The sequence below is a fragment of the Thermobia domestica genome, chromosome 1, assembly GCF_964235325.1.
Source record: "Thermobia domestica chromosome 1, izTheDome1.hap1.1, whole genome shotgun sequence".
Taxonomy (NCBI): Eukaryota; Metazoa; Arthropoda; class Insecta; order Zygentoma; family Lepismatidae; genus Thermobia; species Thermobia domestica.
The window spans coordinates 161,451,043-161,476,587 of record NC_137454.1 but is presented as its reverse complement, the minus strand read 5'-3'; the positions used below and the strand labels follow the sequence as shown (position 1 = coordinate 161,476,587).

General features: G+C 35.4%; 1 protein-coding gene across 3 annotated transcripts in view; it reads right to left on the bottom strand.

Annotated features, from left to right (window-relative positions):
- LOC145690438 (uncharacterized) overlaps window positions 1-25,545 on the bottom strand; it is a 467,263-nt gene that overhangs the window by 38,331 nt on the left and 403,387 nt on the right. For all 3 annotated transcript variants that reach the window (XM_081765329.1, XM_081765336.1, XM_081765318.1), the window contains exon 3: window positions 18,739-18,915. In XM_081765329.1, coding sequence (XP_081621455.1) covers window positions 18,739-18,915 — 177 coding nt within the window. The remainder of the gene's footprint in view (window positions 1-18,738; window positions 18,916-25,545) is intronic.

The following is a 25,545-nucleotide window of genomic DNA, read 5'->3' as shown; positions in this document are numbered from 1 at the left end:
TAAACATATATTTACCACCACATGAAACACAAAGTGCAGCCGTTGGATATTGCGCTTTACTGGCCATTAAAACTATTTTCCTTTTATAACGAAGAATGTCTTATTTGCTTGCATTCTCAAAGAACAAAGATCTAAATACATCTTTGGAAATCTTTTTATACAAGCCTGGATTAAAGTAGCAACGGTTTCCAATATTGTACATGGATTTGAAGGATCTGGAATATTTCCAGTAAACCCATAAAAGATTTCATAATCTGCATTTTTACTTCAAAACCGCATTCCAGTACAGATGTTTCAGGAAATTGTACCTTTCAGAAATACTGAAGCTTGCCATACAGTGACTAATCGTAACCAAGAATAACAGAGAAATGGTGGAATAGTCTCCTCACTTGAAAAACTTTACTTTGGGATGTAAGAGGTGTTATGGTTATCACCAATAATATTACTACACACCTCGAATATTAGAAACAAGCTATTCGTGTTTATGCTGGTGGACGGTTACTAACTTCTCTGGAGTATATTTGTGAAATAAAAACGGTTATTAAGGCCACTACAACTTTGTTGAAGAGATAAAAAAAAAAAAAAAAAAAAAAAAAAACAACGAATTGCAGTCAAGTAGTACAAAAACAAAATATCAAAGAGAATTAAGTCTAAGTAACGGAAGTTCCTGGACGGAAGGACAATCTCAAGCTGAAGAAGTTGCAGGCACTTGCAGAGCGTGTTATGCGTGGTACTACAGCAGCCTTAAAGGTGGTGACTGGGTGCAATGTACAAAGTATTATATATGATTGCATGAGGAGTGTACATTAGGCGACAACAATCTGATTCATGTTAAACTGTGCTACAAATAATTGGTGGCATTCCATTATCAGTATAAAGTTTAAGAGAATGTATGGGCAAGTTATTTGCAGTACTTGTAACTTCGTATTTACTTAGTATTCTATTTGCTTTCTGTATCGATAATATAAGACGTATTATTTCAGTGTTACATACTACGAGAGACTATGAATAGAGAAAGTTTAGTTATTATGCTGAAAGCTTATTTTCAGCCAGAGCCAATATCTATAAAATTTACTAAAATGTAATGAATTACAAGAATAGCATACAACACACACACACACACACAGATTTTAATAATTATAATTTGCATTATTTTTCAGCATTTTTAAATTCTAAGATTTTAATGTATACTAGCTGAACCTTCGCTCTCTACACAGCGCATCATACGCATATGAGCATAAATCTCCTCCTCATTCCTCACAACATATGTACTCCCACGCGCAAAAAAAATGCGCGTATACTGTAACTCACGATTTTCCGCATTTATTCCTTTTTCCTTACGTTTATGGGTAAAATTGAGTTATTAGTATGTGGAGATAATAGAGAGCAATCCATCTAAGGAGATATTTCCAAAAAATATAATAAAATAATAAAAATATAAACAAAAAACAAAATTATGCTCGGTTTTGTGTATACTGGCAACAATGATTTCTAGGGATTTTTCAGTAGCACAGCACGATTGCGGAGGGAATTCAGTAGGGGAGTCAAGGAGATGGATAAAGAAACTGGATACTGGACTAAAATGTTGCATTTATTGGTTAAAACCTAGTGTGTAGATTGCCTGCCAAATATAAATTAGCTTCTGTAACTAAGATGTCATACGAAAATATAGAATTAAACAGAAAAACTCTTATGTTAAGGTTCGAAGCGATACGCACCATGGTTATGAAGATTATTTCTTTAAAAAAATGAGGCAACATAACATAGCCTCCGTGGTTAGGTGGATAGAGTGGCGGAGTCGTAGTTATTTTATTATTTTGACACCACATCGAATCCCATCCTATCCCATCCCATTTTTTTTAACAAAACATTTTGGAAGTGTATAAGTTTGATGTTAATAAGAACCGAAACAGTATAATAAGGAAATAACTTATTGATAGTATCGACGTATTTATTCAGTATTAGAATACGTGTACTATTGGAAACAGTTATTGTTTTCAGTTTATGGTCTTGTATGTTACCTGCCCGTTCTTGAACAGCAGACAACTCACTTCGGATTTGTGTGTCAAGAACAGGAAAAATAACATACGCGACCTTGACAGTCTTCCCAAGTTTACCCCTTGTTATATCGACATGACGTTACATCGAATGATGCTTGTTGTCGTGAAAAAAAAGGAAGAAAGGAAAAAGCTGATGTCAAATTATCGTTTGTGTGTGTGTGTGTGCTTGTGTTTTTTTCTTTTTAGAGTATTAACTTTCTCCCTCTCTCTCTCTTTTTCATATCCACAATTGCAAGAAATTATGACCGACCTTTGTGGGTTTATTGGGAATAGGACGATTTATTTTGGATTGCTAACAGACGACATTTTTTTAACCATTTGCTTTAAACTTTGGCTTTGTGGCTCTTAGCACCCACGAAAGGTCATTATAAACTATATAAGCAGTTCCCGTTTTCACCAGCCGCTGAAAAGATATTGGGGAAGAGAAAAGTGCTTGCCGTAAAGATAATGAATAAAAAAAAGCAAATTAAAACAAATAATTTATAAATCTTTATAGTACACTGTAAAGTTACGAGCGATTATGGCTAAGAATTTAACGTGAGATTAAAATTACGAGTATTATGTATTATGATTAAACAAATAATATACAATAAGTAAGCTACAAGCAAATAATATATTTAACAACCTGAGTGCTTAAAAACAATTACTTTATTTTTAATTTTTATTTTTTTAAAATTATTTACTTTGATTAGATGGCCTGTTTGATTTATAGGAATGATTTTTTTATAAAAAATTATTATTAATTTGCGCTAGCGGCAACGAATGAGAGTAGGGGATAATTTATATAACACTTGCGTTTTATTATGCACTGCACAAGGAGGGTGGGGATTAAGTCAGCCGCAGTTTTTATCTTTTGGGCTTTTTTTTTTATACAGAAATTTGGTTTTCTGTAAAAGTCAAAAACTAATTTGAGTTTTATGCTTATATTTACTAAATTCTAACGACGACAAAAACACGATTTCAAAATGCAATCATAAGTCTGTGTAAGGGATGTTTTCGTTGAACGAAGCTAAATTATACAGATCTATGTATGCGGAACACGAATATTTCCAAAAGATAGCATGAACATGAACGATAATCATACCATATTTCTACATTATATAGTAGCGTGTAAAACTGATATTAAAATGATATAACAAACAGGCATAAGCTTTTTTTTTTTCTAGCACGGCAACACATTAAACTTAACTCATTAAATTTTGGGAATTACAAATTATCACCTTACGTGTCATTGTATTCCTATTCGTTTTCACGTTCGAGCGACGAAAGAAGAAATTGTAGTAATAGTGATAAAAATCGAATTCAAGATTTCAATGAATTCAAGTTTCACGCCCCCACATATCGAAAAAGTAATTTTGATGTCTGTCCATCTGTTCGTCTGTCGGTTCGTCACGCTTTTTCATGTATTCAAATAGAGGCCATATTGTTCGACGTATCTGGACCGAATTCTAGACATGAAGTTTTTATAACATTTTAAAAAAACTAACTCACTCTATGGCCTATGGAACCCGGAGGTTCAATGCCGCGTTCACAAAAGCTCTCCACTGACTTCTATTCTTAGCTAACTGCATCCAGTTTCTACTTTGTATTCCAATCTCTGCGAGATCCATCTTAATATTGTCCTCCCATCTGCGCCTAGGTCTTCCTAATGGTCGTTTCCCGATTGGTCTTCCAGTCAAGACTTTGAAAGCATTTATACTTTCTTCCATTCTAGCTACATGACCCGCCCACCTAAGCCTCCTAGGCTTGACGACCCTAACAATGTTGGGTAGACCATATAAATTGTGTAGTTCCTCATTATGAAGTTTCCGCCATTCCCCATTCTCGTTCCTCTTGGGTCCGAATATTCGTCTCAGGATCTTGTTCTCAAATACTTTCAGTCTATGTTCTTACCTCAGAGTAAGTGACCATGTTTCGCAGCCATACAGAACAACAGGCATAATTATCGTTTTGTATATTTTAAGCTTCAAATTCCTCGACAGAATTCGCGACAACAAGAGATTTTGAACCGAATAGTAACACGAATTCCCTGCTTTGAGTCGACATTAAATTTCTTCGTGAATATGATTTTCCACTCTTAATATTGATCCTAGATATTTGAAACTAACCACTTTACCAAAAGTATTATTTAATATTTTAACGCATCCATAATTTGCTGTATTCCGGTCCCGACGCACTTCCATGTATTTAGTTTTCTCTGCATTTACTTCTAAACCCATGTCCCTGCAAGAGTTTAATAAGATCTCTGCATTTCTTTCTATTGTTCTCCTATCATCCCCTATTAAATTTACATCATCAGCATATTCCATAACCTGGTCAATACCGTTCAACTGTAGGCCCTGGTTGCTATCTTTGATTTTCCTTATAGCGTATTCCAGAACGAAGTTAAATAATAATGGCGACAACGCATCTCCTTGTTTCAGGCCATTTTCGATATGAATGCTCTGGACAAAAATTTTTCTACCCGGACTTTACTTTGGGATTCATTTAAACATATCTTAATCTAATTAGCTTTCTCGGTATTCCAAGTTCTGTAAGAACGTTGTATAATGTTTCTCTCCTAACCGAGTCGTACGCCTTTCTAAAATCAATAAATAATTGATGTACCGGGGTATTGTATTCCCACTTTTTTCCGAGTATTTGGCGAATGGTAAATATTTGGTCGATAGTTGATCGATTTCGTCTAAATCCGCACTGATAATCTCCAATAATTTCATCTGCGTATGGGGTCAGTCTTGCTAACAGAATATTTGAAAGGATTTTATAGGATATTGATAGAAGAGGAATGCCTCGATAATTATTACAGTCAGTTTTGTCGCCTTTCTAGTAAATTGGAACAATGATTGATTCTTTCCACTCTTGTGGCAATTCTTCCTTGTTACATATAAGGAGAATGAGTTTGTGTATCTTGTTCCACAATTTTTCGCCTCCAGCTAAAATTAACTCAGCCGGAATTTCATCTACACCCGGAGATTTGTGTTTATAACACTATCGTTTCGAATTCTATATCCTCCAACACCTAAAAATAAGGGTAGTTTACTGAAGGATGAAAATTTAAAATCATTAAATAGTCTCAAAAACGGCTGTAAAGATTTTGCTTGTATTTTTACAAATATAGTATGAATCATTGCTCTGAAAAAATACGTAAGGTGTAATTTACTGTATGAGATGCATTTTTTTGAACAATTTTCTCAATCACATTTTATAAATAAATGTATCATTAATAACCTGACAATATGACACAACTCGTTCGTCCTGTAAACATTCAGAAGAGGTAGTTTATAGCCTACTCTTCGACGATTTTCCCATTAACGCCTGACCCAATTTTGTTCATATTTCATAAATAAATGTTACATAAATAACCTAACGATATGGTATAATTCCATCATCCTAAAAAGCTAGAAGTGGTATATTACTTTTCGGAGCAAGTTTTACCCTACGATTTTGTCGATAATTACTCTGGCAATTTTGTTCGTATTTCATAAATAGCATAACTCGTTTGTCCTGAAAAGATATACAAGGGATATTTTATTCTTGGGGATGACTTTTTTAACGATTTTCTCAGAAAGTACTCAGACGCTTTTGCTCATAGTTCACATACAATTATCTCCTTAATAATTCTAATGTATGGCATAAGTTATTTCTAACAGAAATATGACGAATGGGTACTTTTCTTTTGGACGTAAGTTGCTTCGAACAAAGTTTTCTAAAACACATTATTTTATTCGCATTTCCCAAATAAATGTTTCAGTAATAGCTGCAGCCTAACACGAGTCAGTTTAAGAAATTCGAGCGAGAAAATTCAGTGCGTTTCATCCGTACCCATTCTTAAATATATTTTTAAATATTACACCCAATCACAATTTTCCTAACAAAATCGAAACTTCTTTTTAAATGTGCCTTGTTGTGGCCAAATGGTTCAAGTGCATTGGTTCTGGATTTGATTCCCGGTGAGAGCTAGTGTATTTTTATCCAACGTTAAGGAATAGGTGCAAAGAGAAAAGTGTTTAAACAAGTCTAACCAAGCTAATGAATAATACAAAGAAATAATACAATATTACGAAATTATAGAAGAAACGTTGTTAATATTACATATTTGCGTGTAAAATGTCCAACCCATGACTGTCAACTCCAAAGGTAAGAAAGTGAAACATCCAATACCAGGTTAATCAGTGGTCTCTAGTTAAAGCTATCCTACTAGGAAGTGATTGAGATACCAAAAAATATTGTAATCGCTGGGAGACATGTTAGGAGAATACATTGGGTGAGAGAGTTTAATACTGGAACTCATGAATAGTCTCTGCACCTTCGTTGAGTATTGAAGTGCGTAGGTCTATATAGGTTTGCATTGAAATGAGCATTAATACACAACATCTGTTGAACATTACGGGGGGCTTGCGGACAGGTTTACAGTACATTTTACGGGGTTCGATATTGTAACGATCCTAGCAAACTCCTCAGCCTTTCCGCACTGTACTCTATAAGTTAAATTCGTGCTTAATTAAAACTATGTGTTTAAATTTAACACTTAACCGTTAATACCTGTGTACTACGGGCAACTATCCGCCAGTAATTCTTTATTTTTGCCCTTTGTTTTAGCGTCATAAATGTCTTTGTTCATAAATTTCTTTGTCTATGGTTTTGCATATACGTAGCGTGGACATTAAATTTTGACTTCTACGCCATATGCATCTAATTACAAACACACCTATAGAACGAACACAACGAACTTGGAATATATAGTTTATGTATGGATAATCATACACGAGGCGCTGCACGGGAGAGCAGTGTGCATACATATGGCAGTCAACTTCTTAAGAAATTTATAATAATAATAATAATAATAATAATAATAATAATAATAATAATAATAATAATAAAAACAGAAAACGAAACAGTTATTTACATAATGTATTTATTTAAACATGGAAGTGCAATAGACTTAAGTTATTTCTCTCTCTCTCTCTCTCTTTGAAGGCAACAACCTTTAGGGTGCCAAGACGTAGAAAAGGACTTGTGGCACTCATGACTATAGAGTGGTGTGTGTTTGGCACATCGGGTTCCCTCGTTGTTAGCCCCAGCTTTCTAGACCGGATGCAGTTATTCCCGGTAGAAAATACAAGAAAATATACCTTTCTATTACTATTAAAGTAAATAATTACACTCATTCCCTCAACGTGATACTTGTTTGTTTAACTGTATACAGACAGCTGATCCATGGGAGAATCGTTGATAATAATAAATAAAATAAACTCGACAAATATTCTTGTAATTTGCTGGGCACTCCAGTGTGCCTGTTATCCGGTTGTGGCACACTGGAATATAGGGTATGGCTTTCTAATTTTCCCCCAACTATTTTAACTGCTTCAATTGAAATTAATCTATAATAACAAGAGTGAATTTAGTCTTCTTACCCTTCGATTTAGAAATAAGGTCCGCTAGAATTGTATATTTAAAAAATAATAATACTCAGAATTTTATAGAGTAGTTTGTATTATTCGAAATGACATACTTCCTGCAACTGTTTGGGTTGGAATTATTTGAGATCAAATCTTTAAGTTTTACGACCCACGGTTATACCGACTAGGTTAAAGGACACGGTGATGATGAGAAATGAATGAAGAAAGTGGGAGAAAACGGGAGAACCCCGAGAAAACCCATGCACATGGTGTTTGTCCACCACAAAATTCACTTGGTGCGAGCTGGGGTCGAACCAAGGATCCCATGCACCAAAGGTGAACGCTTTATCACTGAGCCACCGCGGCCCCTCTGAAATTATTTATAGGAGAGAGTGACTACTTTATGAAAACTTGATATCGAACACATTTGTTTAAAAATACCAGCTTTTTGTGAAATATTGCTTAATATTCAGGAAAACCTAAGTCAATAATAATAATAATAATAATAATAATAATAATAATAATAATAATAATAATAATAATCTTAAATTAAAAACTCTCTGGACCTAGTGCATTGGCACAATTCCACGAATTAAAAAGAGTTTGTTTACTTCTCATGTAAGTGTAGAAGGACTTAATCCCTGTTGCTTTCAATATAAAAAGAAAGTGTCCAACTGTCAAATGATATGCTACATAAAATGCCCTATGCAACATAATGTAATATAGAGTCATCATTTCAGGTTGTCTAAAGAACACTTTCGTTTTTGCAAGAAAGGAAGAAGATAGAAAATACTCAGTTTTAACCTAGTAGAAAGTTTGCAGATTTAAGAGAAAATATACAGAGTTGTTGGATATTAAATGTAGTTCGGATTAATGGAGTAAGACACTGTAGTCCATTGTATGAAATATACTGGGAGTGACCAAGCCATTGCCTATGGAAATATCGAAAGAGATACGTTAATGGTGTTAGTTGCAAACTGTTGTAGAATTGAAAAATTTAAGGAAATCCCTAAAACTCTGAAATCACAGATCCAAATTGACTAACTGCTAAGTAAAACTGCTAAATCTGACTAAAGCAAAAAAAAAAGTTAATGACCTGTGTTACAGTTTCAGACACATCATTCTCATATCAAAACTACGATAGAAGTAAATTATGAATACCGGTGAATTTGCAGTTCTGGAATACCAACAAATGATTTTGCTAGATGTAAATTTTGGGAAAACTTTTTTATAAGGTTTTAGATTTATTTATTGGTTTGTTTATTAGCTTCTCCATGCCGTAAACGTCGCCAACACCTAGTGGCCCACTTGCTGGTAAATGGCGATCGTCAATATAGCGACGCGTCGAAGGATTGCCGCTAGTGTGCCACTAGTGGCAGGGATTCGTCGGGTCGAAGCAGATATCTAGAATCGGGGATATTGAAGTTACCACCACGTAACAGCGAGAACTTCATTTTGATCCCCGCTCCTTTGATTTGTCACGGAGAATCGCAAAGGGACCAACACGAACTGTCGCCAGTCATGTGCATGCGGTTATTATTATATATTACTTTTCCCTGACGAATTGTTATTATAAGGACAATACTTGAGCTCCGGGGGTCAAGAGTAACTCCTGTCTTTACATCATGAAGTGAAAAATCTTGAGATGGGTGCGTATAATTGTATGAATTTAGTTGGCAACTGTCGCCGATCACTAGCAAGTGAATATGGGAGAACTATGAAAAAAGTAAATAGACGCTTGCCATTTTGTTATAAAATTACATGACGAGTGCATTTGATCTGATTCCAAACAGTTATCGTCAAATATACACGGTTATGGAGCACTCTGATTAGAAATATTAAAAATACTTCAACGATTTATCACTCTACAAGCTGTGTCTTCATAATCGCCTCCGTGGCGAATTCGGAAGAACACGCAACTAATAACCCTAAGGTTGGTGGTTCACTCCCAGCTCAGGTCACTTTATTTTTACTTTTTTTAAAAAATGTTTGTAGACTCACCTTAATGCAAAGGCGATTTAACGTATTTTAGGAGAACAATTTTGTGGTTCGTTGGCGTTCCGTCGCTTCTCTGCCGGTGGTGGTATAATTTTCAAAGCGGAAGTGGGACCAATTTTTGACTGCGGGACCACCAATTTTTGGGGACATGTCGCTAGTTGCCTATCGGTAGTCCACCGACGCTTACGGCATGGGGTTGTCCCCTCACAAGTGAGGCAGATTGTAATCGACCAAGAGTGTTTGGGAAAAATGGGAAACATCTTCCGACTTCGACTTCTGAATAATCCGTTTAGGATCAAGTCGAATCAAGGCTGCGCCACGGGAAGGTAGAACAAGTGAGGCAATCTTTCCAAGCACTACGCTGAAGAGCCTCTGTCTCATTCAAGACTTAGACTCTTCAGGAAAAGTAACAAGTTTATTACTTGTAATTTATTCTTTGAGTCAAAGTATTTTGCAATAAACCATCGTTTTGTAAGATATTTTTACGATTGTATATTATTAATTTCGAAAATTGTACACATAATATAATTTCCCATCATGGATTTGAAAAAATCAAAGTTCGAACAAAGAAAGATCTTCGATCCACATGTCTCTTTCATTACTGACCCTTAATTTATTTTAGTCCTAGGCAAAGCGAATCGACGGGATGGCTCTAAGTGAAAACATTCATTTAGATGGTTAAGTAATCTGGAAATTCCTGCTGTTATTTCACGAAACACAACAAATCTTGAGAAACAAAAACAATTTTGCTTACCAGGGGAAGGGAGTAAATCATCTGCTTACGTTTGCTTAACTAGGAAGAAGGCAAGGGCGCCGATCCTAGGGGGCCGGCCCCCCCTTCCAAGCTCATGTAGGCCCCCTTTGTATTTATGAATATACAATATTTGGCATAATTTGAATGCAATTTGCCTTAAAATCCTAATATATATCGTCTGCATTTGAATGTCCTCCCAGAAAAAAATTTACAGAGAAATCGGCGCCCTTGGAAGAAGGTCTAGTGAAAGAAATAAAAATGTGATAACGTAATGCTTGAACAACTCTATCTAATGGAGAAAAGTAAATTAGTATTCAACACTTCTTTCAATTTTAAACATTTCAAAGATTTTCGTAATTTAGTAGCGTCCCGGATTTGTATTTATGAAGTACGGGTACTCTATCTATACCTTACGTTTCAGACCACGCACTTAAGCCGCTTTGCCATAAGAGGCACATAGGAGTTTTACTTTCGATTTCCTTAGGAATATTGAGAATGGTATGACTTTTAAAACTATGTTTAAAAAAAGAATACATATCGACACAATAAGATGATAATCTAATACCTAGGAAATATATTGAATTGTTTTTAATTTGTTCTCACGCTACCAAAACAGTATTTATTTTTTTTATTCCAGCCTTTTAATATAAGCATTTCACACTATTGTCTGTTCTAGGACAATACAATTCTAGTTCATGTATATGCTAGCTTTGGAAATACAGTAGAATTTCGCTTATCCGACATAAACAGGCAGGCAGAGCGCTGGATAATATGGATGTGTTAAGAAAAGACCTATTAAAAGTAAAACTTATGATATAATTTTACATATTACACATCTAATAATAATGTTTTATAACAAATAACTGCACTGCACTGAATCAGGGACGTATCCAGCGTGAGGGCCTGAGGGCTGTCCCCCTCCGAAACTCAAGCACTTTTTAATAAACATGCTTTTACCCTTTTGAGATTCTTTTATATAAGTTTACTAATAGTCAGTGTCCAAACTTTGGGCAATGTGCTGTTGTCTTGTTATAATTCTAAGAACATACCATAATGCCATTATAACATTTGGAATTAAAGAACAGGAATTAAATAGGATTAACATTTTGTTTCCGTTCTGTTTTTAACTTTAATATATTAGAACGATACACTCAATGTCTTCTTGCTATTTTTGTTATGTGATATACGTAGCAGACAGTTTTCTTTAGTTACATTTCTCTCGAAAATATGTTTCATTTTGTTTGTGCTATAATGCAGTTTCCAAAGTAAACCGGTTTATAAATGAAAAGTAGGAAAAAGTTTAAGAGAAATACAGAACTGTTGCATTATTATTATTATTATTATTATTATTATTATTATTATTATTATTATTATTATTATTATTATTGATATTTTTAAAACATTAGAATTACGTGCTTACGAGGATTCGTGTTGGGCCCCCTCCGAATAGAAAACCTGGATACGTGTCTGCACTGAATGATAGACATATAGGAGTCAACGTGTAGACGGGCGCGCTAGGCGATGTACTCCAGAGCATGAAAAATAGATTAAGACCACAACTTGCAATTCTTCTTGCCGATTGGTGCTTTCTGCAATGATATATCGGATCATACGGTATGTGTAACAAAGGATGGTCGGATAAGCGAGACCATGGTGTATTGGTGTTTCACGCACCTAAACCTGTAAAATGTTTGTATAAACGATTATCTTTCACTCCCTAGCTAAATTTGTGGGTATGATCACACACCTTGCCTCATAAAGTATAGTCTTATAAAGAAAAATATATTTTTTTTTAGCTAAAAGCTAAAAGGAAGTCAACTTCAGTAATTTACTTTTTTTTTTAATAATGGCAAACTAGTCCATTTCATCACGATAAATCACGTTTGATACTAAGATGTCTTTTTCTGTCCGTATATATCCTTTACATTTTGTTGGAGACAAAATTGTTATTTTCCCAAGAAAACAGGGTGAGAGAAGCTATACAACATGAACTGAAAACAATAGCTATTACCAATAATACTGTAATCCTGGATATCAATAAGTTGTCCTTAGTATATTGCTTCGGTTCTTATTAACATAAATATTATGTTTTGAAAAAAAAAAGAAAAAAGAAAAGAAAGAAAGAAAAAAGAGAATGGGATTCGATGTGGTGTCAAAATAATAAAATATCTACGAGTCCGCCACTCTATCCACCTAACCACAGAGGCTACGTTGTGTTTGTTCTTTTTTCTTAAGAAATAATCTTCATAACCATGGTGCGTATCGCTTCGAACCTTAACATAAGAGTTTTTCTGTTTAATTCTATATTTTCGTACGACATCTTAGTTACAGAAGCTAATTTATATTTGGCAGGCAATCTACACACTAGGTTTTAACCAATAAATGCAACATTTTAGTCCAGTATCCAGTTTCTTTATCCATCTCCTCGACTCCCCTACTGAATTCCCTCCGCAATCGTGCTGTGCTACTGAAAAAATCCCTAGAAATCATTGTTGCCAGTATACACAAAACCGAGCATAATTTTGTTTTTTGTTTATATTTTTATTATTTTATTATATTTTTTGGAAATATCTCCTTAGATGGATTGCTCTCTATTATCTCCACATACTAATAACTCAATTTTACCCATAAACGTAAGGAAAAAGGAATAAATGCGGAAAATCGTGAGTTACAGTATACGCGCAATTTTTTTTGCGCATGGGAGTACATGTCCCTTTACAGACACAAGTGAAAGAAGTCTTGATTTTAAAAAAATCGGCAAGGGGTATCATAAAGGGGAGATTTTTTCGATTATTTTTTCTCAATATCTCGCACCGTTTGCAAGATTTAAGCCTACTTCCGGCTGGAGTTTCTAATTCAAGTATAACCAGTGTTTTCTTTCTTCTTGCATGCAGTATGTAATAAGCAAATACATTACATATACAATTAATTATAATGTCAGTTATATATGGTGTTCATTGGGCAAAAACACTCAAAAAATAAAGATTTATCTTAGACTCGAGAAATAGTTATCCTTCCTTTTTCATTATTTGACCATGAAACAAACGCCTGAGACATATACAACCCCAATATACAACAATATAGTGTTGGAATGTATGACGCATAGGATATGATGCTTTAGTTTTTTCTTTTTTAATTTCAACGCTTCCAGTGTACCCTTAAAAATGTAATAAAGAAATAATGGCCATGCTTTTTAAATATTCAATTAGAACTGGACAGTCTACGGAAAATTTGCAATCGATCAGTGAAAACGGCATCTTTCTAGAGCCTGTAGTTTCCGAGATCTCATTGTCGAAAGGATTGGCCACAACATATAAATATCCTCAACATATAGTTTAAAAGAACTCGGAAGATGGAAGCACAACTCACATGCATTGATTTTAGAGAAGGATTATTAAAATACAAAGGCTTTGAACAATAATTTTATATCATAAACTTTGTGAAAAAGATATAGTTCACTAATTTAGACTATTTAAAGTACAAATACTTAAAATGTTTGTCTCTGTTAAACGTGAAATCACATAACCGTAAATGAAAGATTTGAAAGCTAAAGTTATAGGTTGGAGCTCAGGCGCTTTTTATTGCTTTGTAGCATTTTAATACATTATATGTGGCATTCGTATCTATACCTGTATTACTGCCTTTTTCCTTTTTATTCAGTTACTTGATAGCAAGGTGTCGGAATTCCCCCCCCCAAAAAAAAAGTTGGGGAAACCCGACATTGCGTTTCTGTAGCGTTTGCAGACAAATGAACAGATTAAAGTTGCGTTCGAGATAGAAAGTAGTATAGCTGTGAGGACGAATTCTAAAGTACTGCAGTGTGAGCAATCATTTCGAGTCAGATAAATTGAAGTTGTCTGAAGACGAAAATATACTTAGTGTGTCGGGACTACCCGAAATTACCTTACATAAAATATTCATTGTATATGAATACCAGGTCACTAGGTATATCAGATGTATATTTTTCTCAGGCTATAATTTCCTCTCTTACATTTCATGTAATTGTCATAATAGTCCAGTATAGCTAAGAGGTGAACTTGGACATAATTGTTGAATTTCTGAAACTTTTCATACAGAGTCCCTAAGGTATATATATATATATATATATATATATATATATATATATATATATATATATATATATATATATAACAACATATTAAAAGTCCCCGCCTCTCCGAATCGCTTCATCCAATATGGCGGATAATCCAACATGGCTGCCAATCACAGTTAAAATCCAGTATAACTGGGAGGTGAACCCGGATATAAATGTTGAGTTTGTGCAACCTTACACACTGAGTCCCCAAGATATACGTATTTAACAACATATTAAAATGTTGTGCCTCTCCCACTCTTGTTTCATCCAATATGGTTGTCAATCAAACATGGTTGTCAACCACATTTACGGGACGTACAATTTTATGTTTTTCTGGCTACTTGTTGCATTTATAAGGGAGTCTCTCTCTCAGCAAATACATCAAAGATCATGAGGTGAAATATATTATTAAAGTACACCTTGGGCAGAAGTTATCTCAAAATAATGAAAAAGACGAAGTAAGGTAGCATATTTGCTCTCATGTAAATGTGTTCATTAATTACATTGCACTATTAACTGTGACATTTATGGTCATTCTAGTAACTAGAAATTTTGTATGTAACTTATTGTCTCTTTTGTCGTTTTATAACATTTTTATTTAAACTTCACAAACACCTCATGCCCGGACTTTAACCCCAGCCGTCATCAATAATAGCCTGTTCACCTAGATTGCTCAGACATTTAGATTACTTTGGAATATTATCTTAAACAAAAAGTACCCCGCAAAACTGTACTTGAAAGCACTTCAACAAATTAGTTTATTAAAAGTGTTCCACTTAGATAGCAGCTAACTTAAATCGTTTGACTTCGGGCACGTTCTATGAACACACATTTGTTTCTTCACAGAGTTCATCATCTGAATTTTCCGTCTCAGATTCATTGTAGGTATGGGAATTTCCACAGGTGATACCACGACAGTAAGTACATAAACTTGTACATAAAAGACCGGCATGTGCATTAAGCAGTTTTGCATGCACAAGAAACTAATGTAATGAGAAAGTCTGGAGCTAACGGGTGAAAGCACGGAACTGGAAGAAATTGTACATTCACAGTCTTCCATTACCATTCACTTGCATTTAAACTGTTCCCTAACCATGCCTGCACTTGATGATAGAAGCGCAAGAAGTAAAGTTTGTTAGGCTACTTACATCGGATCGATGGAAATGTGGCAGGGTTGAAGTTTGAAGACAGGCGTTGGATTGCTACATATTTCTTATACATGAAATAACGACAAGTGTCCAAGTGTCATCAGTGCAAGCACCGTACACCTACAGTATAAATTTCTTCAGACACAGACTTTTGTTTGGCAGAATGGGAAGAAACATCGAATTTCCCAATAATTGCTGCAGTTGGTGTTCTTGTCCGCTTAACATCAGTAGGAAACGGGACAGCACTACGTGGCATTATACATTGTGCTCCATGAAGGCTGTGAAACGTTCCTTGGCCATCTACGGTTCTGATACTAAAATCTACATTGTCAAACACGAACTGTACAAAAGCCTTTGATTCTACAGAAACCTCTGCAGGATGTGATAGAGAATCTGTCTCATACCGCATAACTTCATTATAGTCTTCATTGAAACCAATGCTGTAAAGAAAGTTTACCAGTTGGCGAGATGCATATCGACGATGAACAAAAACTCCTGTAGCAAGAAGTAGCGGGGATATAAATAAACGAGGTCTGGTTGCTTTTATTTTGCAATTGCCTATCAGCATGAATTTTCTTTCTCATGATGCCTTGTGTTTCTTTGTCTTCATTATAATTTCTTTGAAGAAGAAATATGTGAAGAGAGGCTGAAATGGGTGAAGCACCTCCTTTTCCCATATCGTCAGTTGTTGCGTATTTATCCACTGAATATGTATATCTCTGTGTATCTTGTCTAATAAGTTGTGCCACCTCTTTTTCTTTCGTTGGGTCTGCTTTATGCAATATCAAGCATCGTTCAGAGTCACTATGCTTCTTCCTCTTGGAATATTTGTAATGATTACGCGATCTGCAAAGTGCTCCAAAAGTTTCATTTTCAACTGCGTCTCACTGTACGTCAAATCACCACCTCCAAATTCAACCATTTTCCCCATTAACTCATCCATAGAATATTGACACTCATTTTCAATTTTCGTGAACTGACACAGTTTCTTAAAAGTTATTTGCTTTACCAACATTACTGGTCTTCCAATGTTTTGCAAGGACTCAGTCGATACTCAAAAGAATGGTGGAGATAATGATCTAGGATTACAGAAAGTCTTGAAACGTTTTTCGTGGTATCATCCGGCGACTGCAACAAGATCGATAACACTTAACGCGTGACTGCACTTCTGTTCTCTACTTGTCTCCACGACTAGCCCACTTATTGACAGTTTCCTTTATTTGTAAAAGAGTTACGGTTCTGATGTTTCTTCGATATTGCCAAGAGAGTTTCCTTTCTGCCTCTGCATCTGCTACTTTACTACAAAAGATACATTGTCGTTTAAAGTCAAATGGACTGAACTGAGAGCTAGTGGACGGTCCCGATGTTGTAATATCTGTGTTATCAGTAGCACTACACTTTAAGTCAGAAATGATAGATGTTTGTCGAGTGTATTGTTTGCGATACCCAATGTGTAACAACACAGTTGTATACTTAAATAACTATTGGTGCAGGTCATCACCCCTCTGCTCACTGGCTTTAATAAGAGTTAATAAACATTTCTTTACTTCAACAGACGGTGCATCTTTCAAAGGTTACCACAAAAAAGACAGCAAGTTCCTGTATATGCAGGCGTATTTGGAAATCACTTCTTGAAGAAAAAACTATATCTACACGCAATCGTCAATTATTGTTTCCTACAATGAATACAACAAAATTAACAATTAATTAGAAAATAATACTAAATAGATATACAAAGTGTCCAAATGCTACCCACAAAAGAAAAAATGTAACACTCGAGGAGTCCAGTTGATGCGTAAAGAGAAGAATGAGCATAAATTAGTCACTATCAAAGAAAATGCACTAACAAACTATAGTATAAAAAAAGTCTAGTATAACTGAGATGAAATTGAGACAGACTTTTGCTATAAATGCAACAAGAAGCAAGAAAAAACACAAAATTATGTTGTTCATCAGCATGCTGACAGCAATGTTTGATTGTCCAACAGCCTTGTTTGCCATATTTTATGAAGCAAGCGTGGGAGATGCGGGGACTTTTAATATGTTGTTGCGCTTACCTCAAAGACTCCGTATGCAAAGTTTCAGAAATTCAACAATTATGTCCCAGTTTGGCCTAAAATTATGCCAGCTATACTGGACTATAAATGCACCTCTTGCTTAGGGCTTTCTCTTTTAAAACTTTGTTGAACTTACCGAAACATGCTTTTTATTTGAATTATGGCTCAGTTTTTAGCAGTTTTCTACTTTGGACATACAATTGTAGCATTGTTTTGCTTGCCGCTTTGTTTACTTCAATATCATTTTTAACAAATATGATATGAATTACTGCTCATTGACATTAGTATAAGCAAACTAAATGAATTGTTATGTAATACTAAATTTATATCAAGTTAATATCCAATATATTTATTAAATGCTATAATGAAGACAGTATAAATCACGTTGCAAATTTAGAAATACTGCCCTGGCACGCCCCTTAGTAATTTTTGTTGGGAGGAATCCAATGTTGGGGATCCAACTACAAAACACTACATCTATCTAGTATCGAACCTGTGTTATTCTGCGCCCAAAAGGATAAGTAATTGTTAAGTATTATCACCTATATTGTCGAAGAAAGAAGAAAAAAAGAGATTGTTTTTATAAGAAAAGAAAAAGTATAGGTGAAATACAGATCAAATTCTTATGCTCAAAATAATTTTCTGCTAAACAAATATAGTTTTGTTAAGAAAGTGTATGTTGAGAGTTCTTTCATGGTTAAGCGGTTAGCGTAGGCGCCTTTGGCGTGGGAGACCCGGGTTTGATTTTCAGCGGGAGCTCAGATGGTTCGGATTCGACTTTAATCAGTAGGTCCCGTCTCACGTAACCTCTCAGCTGAAAGGGACGTTAAAATCAACTCAACAAATCTACGCCGAGTTACGAAGTTTTGAGGGGTTCAGGCCCGGTGAACCCCTTGCGTGAGTGCCATTGTTGTTAATATGCAGCTACAGTGTGGTGCAAAGTCTACCTACAAATTTAAATTGTAAATAATTACTGCATGAAAAAAAACCACAGAGCTCCCATTAAGTTTTTAAATATAATTACATATCCTGTCAATTATATTACCGCATTTTCAACATGTTTTAACTCAATTTTTACAATTTTGTGTAATCTAAGAAAACGACAAAACAACAGAAAAGGCGCGAGAAAAAGTAAGGATTTGAATTTTTATTAATGAAAAATATTGAGTCATGAAAATATTGTGGAGCACTGCAGTATTATAATACTTGTAGTTAAAGCCACTAACCATATTGTCCTGAAAGTTTGATGCATGCTGTGGCTGGAAATAATCCATTTCGTCCTTTCCTTCCTCCGAGGCATGGCGATTCAAGGATCAAGGTGCTGTAATTATTATGGAATGGGTCATCACATGCTGGATTGTCTCCATCAATGGACACACATTTGAAGCAGTCAATGGCAATTCCTGTCGAAAAAAAAAGTTATAAGTTATTTGTATGCATAAGAATAACCTTAAAAAGCACAGTACTGAACTTCAATAAAACGGCTAAAACCATTTAAATTAGATGTCATACATGTTAAGGTAATGTATGTAGTTAGGACAGTAAATAGTTGTGTTATTAAATATGTTTTGTGATGATAGTGTTAGCTTTTGGGGAATAGTTGTTTCATGTTATTTATTTATGGTGAAAGTAGAAGGGTACTCTGTATTTAAGTAAGAACACAAAGGGCATCTATGTGATAAAGGTATATGCTTGGAAAAGCATAAAAGTTATATTAACAGTATTACGAACTATGCTATTTTAGCCTCAAAAATATTTTGAACATCGTTTCAAGTTATATAAGCTCTTAAGAGGCCTTATCACTGCGAAATTAAAATACCGCTAATTTTACAGTAATTATATAATATCTTGAAATAGATAAAAGATAATTGAAATGTGGAACAAGATCGCCCTAGACAATATTATTTTGCATGAGATACCGTTATCACGAGTCACCTAGTAGCTTTCCGTTTGCAGCCACTTAGAAACGCGAAAATAAATGCCGATTTTCAAAAAGGTTGGAAATCGAAAGCAGATGAGTCATAATAACGGTATCTCATATAAAATAATATTGTCTAGGGCGTTCTTGTTCCACTTTTCGGTTATCTTTTATCTATTTCAAGATGTCACATAACCCGGGAAAGCCCGGTGTCCCCTACAGGGGACAGCAGTTTAAACGTCTGTTATTTTTCACCTGAAGGATGTATTTTGGTTATGTTTCGAGTTTTAGAAAGTATCTAGTCTGAAGATCACTTAGCACTACGGTGGGATCTCAGATCCACCTAGCGGCGGAGATATGAAGTACAGAATTCCGCATTCTGCGGCCTGAGTGGCTGTTTGCACACTTCACTGCATGAAAATGGCTGCCAAGAAAGGAAACAGGTAACTATATTTTTTAAAACTCTTGATTTATTATCTTGAAACATTCATGTTCACACATAAAATGTAAGGTTTGGTCACAAATGAATTAAAGTACTTATAATTTTGCAAAAAGAAAAAGGTGTCCCCTGTAGGGGACACTGGGCACTGTACGTACATAATCTGTTTCTTTGTATAATTTCCGATTTTGAGAACAAAGTTTGAATATATTATGTCGTAGATTTTTGACACGGTATACAAAATAGATACGTGATACTTTGTTTATTATATACTAAGTTTGCTTTACGTCCAGTTTTCCTCAAAGGCGAAAAAGGCCTTCGAGAACATTTCTTATCTACAGAGAGGTTTTCAAAATGAATTTATCTAACTACTACATAACAATGATAATGATTGTTGTGAGTAAAGTAAAAAAATTAAACAACTTATAAAAATTGCATTGTATTGTTGAAGTTTACATAACCAAACCAAACCTAATCAAATCTCCCTAGCCCAATCTGTTTGATTACGTTTTCTATGTGTAAGTGGGTTGTGCTTTGTGTGATAATTTACGTGAAGCTAATTTTCTTTTCAGCCTCAAGCTTCATAAAATTGTAGAAATCCACTAAGATTTGACTATAAACTGTGGTCGCTGCCACCCGAACAGGTTATTTGATTGCTTTTGAACCCTATCAGGGAGCTCAGTATAGCAAGCTACCGTATCAAGAGATCTTGGACTATGTCCAAGTGTTGTTTTGGATATGGAGTCTAGGTTACCGCAAGGCCTTGGAGCTTGCAATTTTTATTTTGATAACTTTTTGACAACATTGCCATTTATTGAAACTTTGTCAACGCATGGAAATGGAGGCACTGGTACGGTACGAGATAACAGTATCCAGAAATAACCGTTGCAAAAGACAGAGGTACTGAAGAAGGAGAAGAAAGATTCGTTCTCTTTCGCAGCAAAAAGTGATATAGTTTTAGTGAAATGGCATGAAAATAGTATTGTGAGTGTAGTGTCTAACTGTCATAGTGTACTGCCGACTCAGAAAGTAGATAGGATTGTTGTTGTTGCCAGAAGGAGAACAAAAATATCTGTGGACAGCCCGTCTTTTATTCAAAAATATTTGGTCTAGGAATTAATTCGTGCGGTTTTACAAAAGATGGCGTAACTAGCTTATTGTCCCATAGTTTCGTTGATCCAAACATGCGTTGAAAACTACTGTCATTGAGCATCTTGTTTAGTATATGTCAGTTGCTTGAAGCGGAAACAACAACATTTTTTCTTCAACTGAAAATGGCGCATTTTGTGCCTGATAAAGTGTTTTTGCGGGGAGTTATTCTTCATTGCTTTAACATGAAGAAAAGTGCTACCGCAAGTCATCATATTTTAGTGGAAGTGTTTGGTGACCATGCTCTAGCTGAGCGAACGTGTCAGAAGTGGTTTGCACGGTTTAAAGGTGGTGATTTCAGCTTGGAAGACCAAAAGCAATTTGGACAGCCAAAAGAATTTGAAGATGAAGAATTGAGAGCATTGCTTGATCAGGATTCGTGTCAAACGCAGGACGAACTTGCAGAAGTATTTGGAGTTGAGCAAACAACAGTTTCCAAACGTCTCAAAGCCATAGGAATGATTCAAAACATGTCACATTGGGTTTCACATGAATTGAAAAGAAAGACGTTGAAAGAAGAAAAACCGTTTGCGAATTGCTGCTTCAAAGACAGAAAAGAAAGGGATTTTTGCATCGAATTGTAACTGGTGATGAGAAGTGGATTCATTACGAGAATTCTAAACGAAAAATGGCCTGGGTGAAGCAAGGTGAACCAGGTCCTTCACAACCGAAACGAGATATTCATTGTGCAAAGGTTATGCTGTATATATGGTGGGATTTGAAACGTGTGGTGTACTATGAACTTCTGAAACTTGGTGAAACTATTAATGGACAACAATTAATGCGTTTGAAGCAAGCTCAGGCCTGAAAACGACCAGAATGGAATAACAGGCATAATAAACTTATTTATCAAGATGATAACGCTCGACCACATGTCGCAAAACCGGTCAAAACCTATTTGGAAAATGTCGGATGGAAAGTGTTACTCCACCCGCGATATTCACCAGACACTGCTCCGTCTGACTACTACTTGATCGATTGCATGAATAACGATTTGATTGGACAGCGGTTCACTTCTTCAGAAAATATCGAAAAATGGATCTTTGATTAGATTGCGTCAAAAGATGAGGAATTCTTTCGACACGGAATCCGTAAATTGCCTGAAAGATGGGAGAAAGTAGTGGCTAGCGATGGACAATATTTTTGTTAACGTATTCATTTACTTTGTTTTTGAAATAAAGCTTCAATTTTTATTAAAAACCGCATGAATTAATTCCTAGACCAAATACAATAAATATATAGCGGGTGTCGACAAATTCGATGAAAATGTACATTCAGTGCGAATTGCTTTCCAAAGAAAAAATGGTGGTTCCCTCTCTTCGCGTTTGGTGTGGATGCCATTCTCATAATGCATGGGTAATGCTAAAAGAATGCGGCCAAGGTTAAAAACTCCCTTATTGTCAATTTCGTAGAATGATTGTTCAAATTTACTGCGGTATGTATGGGAAACCACCTGTGAAGAATGTCACTTGTAGTGCACCATTAGATCAACAAGTTCCGAATGGCGTTCGTCTCAACTCTGACCCTAAGGACCAAGAGATGTGGTTTGTGCCACAAACACACAAGAATCATGTGCGAAAACTGTGAGATTGGACTACATATTCGTTGTTGGTATGATTTTCACAGCCAAAAGTAAATATTGAAGGTCCCTATTGTAATTTGCGTTCTGTAATGCTATTGTTCTACCTTGCTTTGGGCATCGTATTGAAATGTTATACCAAAATATCCGTATTTAATATTTTGCATTTTGTATAGTTATTGTATGTATAAGTGATATTTGTGTTCATTTATATTTTATTTACAATAAAACCTGTATCTTTTAAGTCAATAGTTGTTTCAATATATGCCCATTGTATTTCTAATGCCCAGTGTCCCCTACAGGGGACACCCCTATTTCTCCGCATTGGGTACACGTATGGAATTATTTTCCTGATAATCTCGATTTAGTGTCTATAAAGGATACAAAAACCCAGAAAATTATTCAATACCCACTTTGTAGTAAGTATGGGCTTTCCCGGGATAATTACTGTAAAATTAGCAGTATTTTAATTTGGCCGGGATAAGGCCTCTTGACTTGAAAAATTGAAATAACTGAGGAAGATTAACAATTGTAATTAGGAAATGAGAACTCCGTACTCCAGGAGTTTATAGAATGATGGGGAATCTTAGTTTACTGGAAAACAGAGATTCCAGTTGCGGCATTAAACCTCGTCAACAGTAAATTCTGCGTTCAAGCCCTTGTATCAGACGTTAAGTTTTGATTAGAAAATTTCTTATTCTTATAAGTAATGAAATATACTAAAACAACAAATGAAAAATAATCCATTTTCCTTAGAGACTAAAAGAAGGAGCAACTGCAAGTAAGTTCATAGAGTGTTAAAAATGAATTTGGTTGGTTGGATTGGTATTTCCATTTCAGCATCAAGGTTATGAGACATGGACCTTAACTAAAGATAGAATCCAAACCACCGTAATGTGTTCACATTTCAAAGGATCTCTCATCTCGAATCGAACCCGGGGTCCCTACACCAAAGCCATACACGTTTGCTACTTGACTAGCAGGAATGGTTCATATTATATATAATGATATACAGGGTTGGTCTAAATGATTCATCGGGTTTCAAAGCACTGTTTAATGACAAATATACGACGTATAAGACGGGTTGTATGTACATGAAATGATAGAAACATTCACCAAGTTTAAAAAACATATCTTGTGACTCGCGTGCAAGCTAGATGGCAGGCCTGTGACGGACTCTATAAGATGGCGGTAATGCAGAAGTGCAGAAGAAGAGTTCGTGTGTGTTAGAATATGCGAAGTTTGTCGGTTACGAGCCTTCAGGATGCATTCGTACGCACGCACCTAATCACTCGAGCATTTTGCGTTTGTTTCGCCAGTTTCGTGATACTGGTTGTCTGTGTAAAGGGAAAAGCAAGGGGCTATCGTGTATCTCAGAGGAAGTCGTGAAGCGCGTGAGACAGAGCTTTGTGCGCAGCCCACAAAAATCAACCGTTCATTCAGACTGTGAACTGAGCATTCCGAGAGAACAATATTGACTATTTTGCAGCGATATTTTCATTTCAAATTCTACCGTTTGCAACTGTTACAACGAATGCACGCTGAACGCTCCCAACCGACCAACACTTTCCATATTCTAATACACAAAAAGTCTCCTACATTGCGCCATCTTGTAGAGTGCCGTCACAGGCCTGCCATCTAGCGTACACGCGAGCCACAAGGCTAGCTTTTAAAAATTGGTAAGTTTATCTATATTTTCATATATCACATGTCTTTGTACGTCGCATACCTGTCATTAAACGGTGCTTTGAAATCCGATCAATCATTTAGGCTAACCCTGTATTATCTATTATATACAAGGTATTTCAAAACAACACCGACAACGTTTGGGAGGTGATTCCTGACACCAAAATAAGACAAAATATATAGACCAACCTAGGTGCACAAATGCTTCCTTTCGGAGTTATAGGCTGCCGAAAACATGGAAAAATGAACTATAAAGATCCATAGCTCCAAACCCATGGGATCTACCGCAGCCGGGTCAAGACTTCACTTAGGAACTAGTATGTGACCTTTCCAAATATATAAGTTTCACAATCCTGCGGTACTTCCGCAACAATTTTTACGGAGGTAGTTTGTGAGTACTTCAAATTATATGGCCGTAGCCAAACTTATGTATAGTTTTGGAGTTATGGATCTTTAAAGTTGATTTATTCATGTTTCCAGCAGCCTATAACTCCGAAAGGAAGCAGTTGTGCACCCATCTTGTCTATACTTTGTCTTATCTTGGTGTCAGGAATCACCTCCCAAACGTTGTCCGTGTTTTGAAATACCCTGTACATACATACATGTAATAAACACATTTAGGACATACGAAATAATAATAATAATAATAATAATTTGATTACTTAATTAGTTCTGTTCTTACTAGCATCTTTCATGAAAATAAACTACTAAAAATTCTTTGATGATGAAACGAGATCTAAAAAACTTCACCATTCATTTTCGAAGAATAGTGACATATAAAAGGGAGAGAATGTGATATTATATTAAAGAAGAAGAACAAATTGATGAGAGATAATGAAGCATATTAGACATAGTTTGAAATAAGAGAGCTTTAACGGATCATAGCTTTTATATCTTTCCATTCCAACATTATTCAACTTTGTCAGCAGGGATTGGCATGTGGCGTCTCTGGGGTTTAAGAGAGAGAGAGAGAGGAGAAAGATCTCATCTATTTCTTTCCCTTCATCTAGCTCCCTTGTTGGACAAGCGCCAGTGAAGGCAGCTCAACATTTTCAGGTAGATTGTGAAAAGAAGTGAAATTTTGCAGATGTAGTATGCTTCTTATGTACGTACATGTGATGCTCAAGTAGCCTTCGCAAAAAAAAGAAGGTTCCTTTAAGAGGATGAAGAAGAATGGTTATATAGAATGAGGGTAAGGAAGAACGTTTTGGTTCAAGGGTCACAAGTGTTTGTAGCTAATCCTGAAGATCATCCATCAAAGT